Source organism: Salminus brasiliensis, chromosome 5 (assembly GCF_030463535.1).
Source record: "Salminus brasiliensis chromosome 5, fSalBra1.hap2, whole genome shotgun sequence".
In the NCBI taxonomy this organism is placed as follows: domain Eukaryota; kingdom Metazoa; phylum Chordata; class Actinopteri; order Characiformes; family Bryconidae; genus Salminus; species Salminus brasiliensis.
Window position 1 is genome coordinate 32,070,473 of NC_132882.1, and position 9,467 is coordinate 32,079,939.

The 9,467-nt window shown below is 42.8% G+C and overlaps 1 protein-coding gene across 1 annotated transcript in view; it reads right to left on the reverse strand.

Annotated features, from left to right (window-relative positions):
- Positions 1-578: 578 nt before the first annotated feature.
- LOC140556371 (uncharacterized) overlaps positions 579-9,467 on the reverse strand; it is a 10,765-nt gene continuing 1,876 nt past the window's right edge. The window contains exons 2-6 of the mRNA XM_072680210.1: positions 8,039-8,424; positions 7,098-7,173; positions 6,306-6,384; positions 5,971-6,145; positions 579-5,840 (exon numbers count right to left, since the gene is read on the reverse strand). Of these exons, the coding sequence (XP_072536311.1) occupies positions 5,322-5,840; positions 5,971-6,145; positions 6,306-6,384; positions 7,098-7,173; positions 8,039-8,424 (1,235 nt within the window). The 3' untranslated portion in view covers positions 579-5,321. The remainder of the gene's footprint in view (positions 5,841-5,970; positions 6,146-6,305; positions 6,385-7,097; positions 7,174-8,038; positions 8,425-9,467) is intronic.

Genomic DNA, 9,467 nt, shown 5'->3' on the forward strand with positions numbered 1-9,467 from the left:
CCCAAACACTGCTTTTTTTGCATACAGCACTTGTCTTCAATTCAGAGCCAATCAGAACGGAGCTCATTAACAGAAGCACAGTGACAAAAACACCCTGGAAATATAAAGGCATGTTAAATGAATCTGAACATACACACAAACATCAGAAACAGATCTTAAAAATAATATATAAAGACAAATCTATGCTATGGGCCTTTTTTTTTTTTTAGAATATTCCAAATAAATACAAATAAACAGCAGTGCACTACAAAGTAACAGAAACTGCATATTTTCAAACTAGTCAATATCCTTTAAGCTAGGTATAGGAACATAGGCTTGAGCGTGGATTTCTTCTTGAGGGCCCTGGCAAATGAAACACTGGTGCAATGAATACTGGGTTTCCTTCAGAAGAAGTTTGGAAATGATTAATCTTATTAATCATTAAGGTTATACGATTTTAGCATTTTCTAATATTAGTGTTTCATTGAGCAGAGACTTTCTACCTTCCCAGTTAGACATTAATACTTTGTTTCTCTAACTAGAACCTTACACTCTTACCAGGTTGACATCTGAAAGACAAAACATTTGACACAGAAATATTATTTCCAAAATGTGTTGTTTATTAAAAGATTTCCATTTTTGTCCTCATTGAAAAAGTAGAAAGACAATAAAGCTACAGAGCGAGGAATAGAAAGACAGGAGAGATACGGCAGAGGGATAAAGTGAGCAGGACGGACGAAAGGATAGAGGGAAGAGGAGAGGAGGGGGATCAGCGAAGAAGGATGGGACTCTACTGTTGTACAAAAAAAAGGCTCAAGAAAGAAGGTCATTCGTTTCATCATTCGTGACCAGCCGTATTGATTTGTACAGCTAAAAAAACATGAAAAAAAATAGAACCAAAGCAATAAGTGCAAATCGACTTGTACAAAAATCGTTATCATGTTTAAAAACAATAACAACAAAACAAAGAGAAACAACAACAAAAGAATGAATGTGCACTTTAAATAGAAAACGAATGCATTACCACGGCAGTAAACGTGGATGGGGTTTAGAAGTGTGAAACTGCGCAGAGTAATGTGATTACCACGAACCGTTAGTAATCGCGTTTACAAACACTTTAGCAGCACATTAAGTTGGTGCAGTCGGATTTTCGTCCCTTTTTTTCTATCATATCAATCCATCTGACATGACGTGCTCAGGTTTTTCGACAACGATAAATGATGAAGGTGAGAAATGACTGCGACGGATGCTGAAATTTGGAAAAACGACTTATGTTCTGGTGGATCCTGGGAGTGTCATAGGCTATGTGACACCAACACTGGCTCTGCTGCTATTGCTGCTTGTTGGTGTGCAAAACAAAACGTAAATGCTTATCCACGCACTGGCCACTTTATTAGAAACCCCTACCTTGTAGTTCCACACTTTACTGGTTTCCTTCATCAGTGGCTCACAGGGCTGCTCTTTTTTTTTGGGTGGTGGACCACTCAAGCAACACTGCATGGCCAGATCAGAGACCTTATAAATGAGGAGACCTACACTGGTTGAAATATGAATGGGAGTTCTCATAACGCTCAATATGGCGTCTGTTTACAGCTAAACGCCCCGCCCTTCAACAGAATGAGCCAATCAGCTTGCAGGGTACATTGTGAGTGGAAAATCATGTTTTTTTGGACATTACTGAGCAAAGCGCTACAAACTATTTATGAGTATGGCATGAGGTTCTTGTCAGTTCCCAGTATTTTTGGTTTCTCCTCATTCACAAAGATAGAATGCCTGGAAATAACTGCCCGGTGGCGTCGTAGAGTGAACAGACTTGCCTGTAAAGACTTTGGCCTGACACTCATTCCAGCACAACACACTGCCAAACTACAACCGTGGAAACTGTCTATGGCGACAGGTAGTCTATAGTCTGAAAGCGTATAGGTGCTTCAGCTGGTTCTTTGAGTGATGCCATAGAAGAACCACTTTTGGATCCATTAAGAACTGTGTGAGTGTGAAGGTCTGAAAGGCCTTTCAAAGGTTTAAAGTACCTTTTGCTTCATGGAAAGGTTCTTTACCAACTGACAGGATTTTCACGCTCACACGTCTCTAATTAAACCAAAAGTGGTTCGTCTATGGCATCACACACAGAACCATTTGAAGCACCTGTACATCTACAGTATATAGTGATCCTATAAGGCAGGTAGAACTCAGAAAGTGGCCAGCACAGGGTAGATTGTTTTTTTAGACCGTCAGTGTGTGCATGTCTGAAATGAAAGGTTTGCAGATCTGTGTGAGTACTTTCTATTCTGTACCCTTGTTTCTGTAAAAGTCCACAATCAAAATGTAGCGTAAGCATTTTTGCACACGTCCTTGTTTGGTGAAAAGGCACAGGTTTTTCCAATCGACGATTTCCTTCATTTTTCCATTACTACAGATATCAGTCTCACAAAAACACTCCAGCCTCTACGAAGCAAGCTGTCGAATAAGCGTCCATTCTGTCAGCTGCCATATGAATAAATAATAACCAAACAAACATAAATAAATGCATAAATCATCATATGAATAAATAAAGACTGGAATCTGAGGGCAGGGCATATAAGGGTTGATGTTTCTACCAAGAGTGTCCGTTGGTGTAACCCTTGTAACCGATGACCGATGACCCTTGCCCCTGACCCCATGGCTCTTTGCTTTCATTCAGACACTGGACATTCTCTCCTCCCTTACTGCCCCTTCTGAGTGTTTCCCCAACGGTGGCCTGCGCCCCTTCCTTTCATCAGTGCTTGAGTGTCTGTTCATTTAGCCACATTGACATCATTAGTACAGTACTGGCAGGAGAGTTCCTCACATCCAGTGGTGCTCACAGAGGTTTCTTTCCGGAATGGAAGTATTGCTCGTTTGTGAATCCCACCACTGTGTACACAAGTCTCGTTTTGGTTGAAAGGTTTTTTTTTTCTGATTGTATCAGATGCAGAGACAGGCTGCATAATGCCCTGTTACAAACCCTTCTGGGCCAAGTGCAATGGACGCTGCTTAGCGCAAGATCACCGTAAGAGGCCAGAATGTGTCCTTAAATGTCTTAACCGTGATGTTTTAGTACATAATTCCACATAAGCTGAAAGACATCCTGTTTGTGGAGTCTGGCTGAAACGGCAATGACTAATGTAAATACTAAGGGTGTAACGGTACATGTATTCGCACCGAATTGTCATGGTTCGGACATCATGGTTCAGTGCATGCAGTCAGAATACACAGCTTGCGGTAAACTATGGACGAAGCACGTGTAAAGACTGATGAATGTAATGCGGAAATAAATTTCACAACTGCAAGTTACACCCAGGAACCTTATGCCGTTAAGCCGTTAGCAAGCAAAGTTTTTTTGCATGGTTATTGTAGTGGTATCTTATGAGTATCTTATGGTACCAATGGTCACTTGTTGTCAAGCACGGTGTGAATGGAACTGGGACTTTTTTTGTGTACCGTTTCACCCCTAGTAACTCTCATAACCAGATGAGTTGTGTAGTAGTTTAATACTAATAATAGTTAGTGAAAGGTTAGGTGATCTCCTGCTGCATAGGAAGATCTTAGTCAGTTACAACAATGCTAAGCTGTGTGGTTGACTAAACCGCTCTAGATTGTAACTCTAGATTGTTTTTGCTACATGCTTTTGTTCCAGTTCTGATAAAGTGCTCTACATTTTCCTCCTCTTCCAGCCTCCCTATTCCCAATGACTGAGCACAGGGGAAGGCCAAAAGGGTGTAATTTAATATGTCTGGAACGGCACCTAAGCTCATTGCGCATCGCGGTCGTGCACCCCATCATAAGTGGACAAATCTCTTTTGGGAAACCGCTAAGATGAGTTACAAACGCTTTGGATTCATCATCTTCCCATTTTGGTTAACCTAATTAAGCCGCTTATGTGAACCGCAAATAACCAAATAGTTTAAGTGTGATTGTTTTACTTAATGAAATGTTCTAAGGCTTTCGAGACACATTGCTCGGCAAAGCAGCCGAGGCGTCCCAGCCTGGCATACCAAGAATCTGCATTCTTGTGATGCTGCCTCTGTCGAAACTTCGACTAATGCTGCGTTCCATTTACTCAGGAAGTCAGATGTTGGGAGCGATATCACACCAGAGTTGGCCGCATTCCAGTTAAACATTCTGATAATAGAACACAGGTTCTAAACATTTCCAAAAAATGGTTAGCTAAAGATGTTGGAGTTTATCACAACTGGTAATCTAACCCAATTCTAATTAATCTGTCCCACTTTTTATGCCCCAGAATAGCATTGTTAGCATTGTCCCAGGTTAAGTTAGCGTTACTAGTTGGAAGCAACGCATTATTTAGTGTTTAGCACATCCAAACATCATGGACACGCATGATTTGATAAAAGACAAATGAAAATGCTAATAAACTGCATAATAATTCTTGTATTGCTGTTGATGTGCGGCCATCTCAGATTTTTAACTCTGGGTTGATTCTCCCGACTTTCCCAGTTGCAAATTCCATTTTCCAGTTGAAATGTTCTACTTGGATCTCGGAAAATTCAACATCCCAGTTCAAATGGAACGCAGCATAACATAAAGCTGTCACATGATCGTTCTCCTCTGGAATACTGCAACAGGCCAAATAAAGTAAACAGGCGTTGTTGCAGTATGATGCTGTGATCTTTCGCTTAGTGGTCATTGCAACTGACCCTACATTAACACTTCAATTCAATGTTACATCAGTCATGACGATGGAGGTGTCAGTTCATAATCACTGCTACATTGTTTTTTTTATATGTCTATGTTTAGTGGCAGAATCAGAGCCTTTGTCCCAGAACTGTGATATCCGGCTCATGTTTCCCTTCTGGCTGAAGTAAGTACACATCTTTAAAACAGGACAACACAGTTCTGGGCAAAGGAGGCCCTATTTTGTGTGTGTGTGTGTGTGTGTGTGTGTGTACACGCTCTCTTTAACTGCCAGGATGAAAACCAATAAGAAATACTGACCTTATGTTGACCTTTCATTACATTATTGCATGGTGATTCAGATTGACCTTACTTCGGAACTCCAGCCAAATAACTATATCTCCAAGTTAGATACACACACACATACACACAACTCTCATTCACAGGAATGGGTAACTGATTCTAGATCAGCGCGTCACTGTGTGATAGTTATTCATGGGCCGCTACTGTTTTTCAATGGTTTTTCTTTTCTCTCTCAAAACGCCAACAACTGCCCCATAAGCTGCCCGGATAATCATAGAAATATAAGAAACATTGCTTACGCAATCATTTTTAGGGATATACCTCAAAGTTCTCCACTCAATTGCTCAGGCAGTTCTCTCTGTTGGTTGTGCTTGTTTTTAGTGCATTCAAGTTTCCAACGGGCGGATCTCTGCCCGACTCGAAGGCTGTGTCGTGATTGGAGGAGACTGCTCCCGCCCCCTTGCCGGCTCCGTTGTCTCTGTGCCAATTTGCTGGTTTTGGCACCCGACAGGCTCAGAGTAGGGTGTCGTGGAGGAGATGGAGCTGTCCTGCGTGGCCGGACTGCCTCTGCTGGTGGGAGGAGGGATTGTGAGCAGGACGTAGCCACGCCCTCCATGTTTAGTCACGCCTCCTCCTTCGTGAGAGGGGCAGGACTTGGGGGGAGAGAAGATGGGTGCGACGTGCACCCATGTCAGGCTGGGCTCGGACCAATGGATGGCCTTGTGTCCTGATGTTTCTCCCTCTCTCTTCTCCGATTGGTCTCCCTGTGGTCCGTGCCCAGATGAGCTTTCACCTCGTTCCTCCTTCCCCTGCTCACTCAGCTTCTCCTGACCTTTGACTTGCTTACATGCAACAGGAGGAGGAGAGGAAGTGGAATCTGTGTCTGACCAGCTCAACCTTCGCTTCTGCAGAGAGAGAGAGGAAGAGGGAGAGAGGTGTAAAGACAAAGAAGGAAAAAAGTGGCATCACCACTTCAGCAACAACTGCATAACTTGTAACTCACAAGTTGTTTGTAGCTTAGAAGACAGAGTGTACCTTCACTGGAATGTGCAGTTGGTCTTTGTGCTTGTGTGGGGGTGTGCTGACACTAGAGGGGCCCTGCCCTGAATGGTCAGTAGGGGCCGTCGTCCCCGAAGAGTGAAGGGTGACTTGAGGAAACCAGAGTTTTAGCATCATCTCTATTTGCAACAGAGTGGGCAAATACTTCTCCCTGCAGAGCAGAAGATAAAGATAAAGATTATAGATAATGGTGGTATGCTGCAAACATGGAAAAATCAGTGCAACAGCAAGGAATAAATGAATAAAATATACACCACTTCTTATTTTCATACTGCAGTTTTCTATGTTGACTCGTTTTTCATCCCTCTTACCCAATGTGAGGCTTCTGCAGCACTCCCACAATCCTCTGGATTCGGTCCATAGCAACGCTCTGCTGGAAACTGCTCAGACCTGCCAATCAAATAGATCAACAATCAGCTTCAACTTCTGCAGTGTATGGAGAATTGTAGATGTGTGTTTCACAGTGTGACAGCCATTTCTAGTCTGTTCAGTTTCAGGGTCTAGTCAGATAAACCTTCCACACATGTACTCAAGTATGTTTTTTTTTTTTTAGTTTAGCAGCAGCCCTCTGTGAATTATAGATTTTACAGATCTTTTAGGCCATTTCAGACCACAAAGTACGTCAGCAGACTTCCAAAGGACAACAACAAGATGTTCTGAAGATGAATTACATCAACTGTTAACCCCCCTAAATTATTATTATTATTAACGGACTAAAATCTAGAGTTTATTGTCATCTACAATTTAAGTAAAGTGTAATCACTGCTGGGGTAAATGAAAGGAGTCGTTTGTGTTGCTTTCGTATGTAACGTCTGTGCTGCTATATCCTGTGCGCTGTGAGTGAAAGTTAGACTCAGAGTTCCACTAAAGACATGAACAGGACACTGTGAGCCCCAGGGTAAATAACAGAAACTCAAACCATTTTGTTACAACAGAGAGAGCTAAACAGAGGAAATCCTGTCTGCCCACACAAACAAAAACACGCACACACACACACACACACACACACACACACACACTCAGCTGCACAGCTAATTACAGACCTCAAATACACTGTTCAATAAACATGAAAACAAAAGAACACTGCACACACATGCCCTCACCTTTGTCAAATCGTCCTTTCTTCAGTCCGTTTAAAAGTTCCATCAGGGGCCTGATAAAGCCCTGAAGCTCCAAACACTAACCCAAAGGGAAGACCAGAGAAAGGCAAAGAAAAGTGAATTCTTGCACAGATCAAGTCTCTTTCTTAGAAGCTTAATCTCTACAGACCTCTTCACACCAAGTACGTTTACTTTGTTTAAAATAAAAATAATAGATGCGATTTTTAAAATAGTACAGAAAACACATTTTTTGGCCTCTGTGCTCTGTAAATGAGGTTAGAAACTTCATAGATCTCAAATTCCCGCTCTTTCTTTTTCTCTACTCCCTATCCACTTTTGCTCTCTTTAATTTCCCTCCTCCATATGAGTGCTCATCACATGAGGGCTCATTAGCAAGGGAAGCTACAGTTAACGGTTCTTGAGACATGAACAGACTAGTGTGCACCTAGACAAACTTAAAAAAAACGCTACACAAAGTTGCTGTACTCACGGTCATTCCCTAGCCTTCAGCTTTGCTCCGCCATATGTTTTCTTTAACCTCAGTATGTTTACAGCTTTTGTGTTTAGCTACGAACAAGATGAGCTATTCTGCCGACATTTTGACGCTTATTTGTTTGGTCTGTAATCCAAGAAATGCAGAAAATTGAACGGGCTCTAACTAAAAAAAAATATGCAGCATAGCACCCTGTCAGTTTCGGACTGTGACACACATCAATAATATGTGTGTGTGTTTGTTTACAAAAGTTTTTTTGTCCATATAACTTTTATATATACTGTTGCCCTGTTATACACTAAATCTTCTTTATATACTTATTCATGTGCAATCAGAGCGTTAACCATCATTTGTAAGTTTCAAATTCACACTTTCAGCAGAACATTTAGAGGAGGCCTTTTTTTTCCATGGGTGGCCCCCCTCAAGTGTAAACAGTGGAAGGAAGTCTCACTTTCTGAGCGAAGAGCGCGTCTCCCTGCGTCCCTCTGCTTTTTTCCTTCTCCTTCCTGCCGTTGCTCTCTGCACTGCTCCAGCCCAGGCCCGAGGAGGAAGAAGAAGACGAGGAGGAGAAGGAGAGGGAGAGCGAGGAGTCAGATGCAGAAGCTGACCTCCCAAGACCCCCACTGACCTCGGAACCCTCTCCAAAGCCATCCCGTGCCCACTGGGAGCCGGGGCTCTCAAGGCCTCCGTCTAGGCTGTACACACTCTGGCTGGAGCGTCCCTCGCCCTCCTCCAACAGGAAGACTTCTGAGTCGTCATCGCTGAACAGGAAGCTGTCGCCCGAGCTTGGCGTGTCCAGCTGCGGCTGGGAGGAGGTCCTTCTTGTGGACTGCATGACTGAACAGGGAAAGAGGGGAGAAAGGATGAGCCAAGATTAGATTTTAGATAGATTTATGGCCATTTACACAAGTGATAGTGAGTTCCAAAATGAGGGCAGCAGTTAGTAATTGTACACCTATTAAGTGGGCTTATATGGTAGGCGTCCCTGATAAATCTCTACCAAACATTGGTATTGGTAAACATATTCGCGATGACTGGGGGGGGTAATTGTAAAAGATTATATACAAAAACATTATATACACTGATCAGCTTAACAATAAAACCACCGGCCTAACCTTGTGTTGGTCCCCCCCATACCACCAAAACAGACCTGACCCATCGAGGCAGGGATTCTACAAGACCTAGCCAGCATGAACTTTTTTCAGTAGTTTGTGCTGCAGCAGATCTTCTGTGGGAGAAGCCCTAATTGGCAAGCCTTCACTCACCAAGAACATCAATAAGCCTTGGGCGCCCATGACCCTGTCATTGGTTAACTGGTTCTCCTTCTGTAAAACACTTTTGGTAGGGCAGGTACTAACCACTGCATGCAAAACACACCCCACAAGACCTGCCTGATGTTCTGAAGATGTTCTGACTCCAGTCGTCTAGCCATTACAATTTGAGCCTTGTCAAAGCGGCTCAGTTTCTTACGCTTCCCATTTTTTCTGCTTCCAACATGTTAACTTCAAGAACGGCCTAATATGTATAGCCCACCTCTTGATAGGTGCTGTTTTAACCAGATAATTACCACTATTCACTGGTATGAGTAAGTTCAAATATCCTCCAAAATGACTTCAATTCTTTATGGTGCATCAGGAGAAATATCTGAGGTTGTCATAGTAATACAAGACAATGACCAAAATATCCATGTTAGTTTTTTAATTCCACAATACGTTGTGCCCTGCCCTTTCCGACACGCATCTCCAAAAGCACTGAAGTGGAAAAAGCTACACATGAAGAACCCGTGCATGAGGTACACTCACGAGGAGGCATGGGGCATACGATCAAGAGAAGGGAGGGAGAGAAGAGAAAGAGAGGTGAAGGGAGGGGAGAAGAGGGTC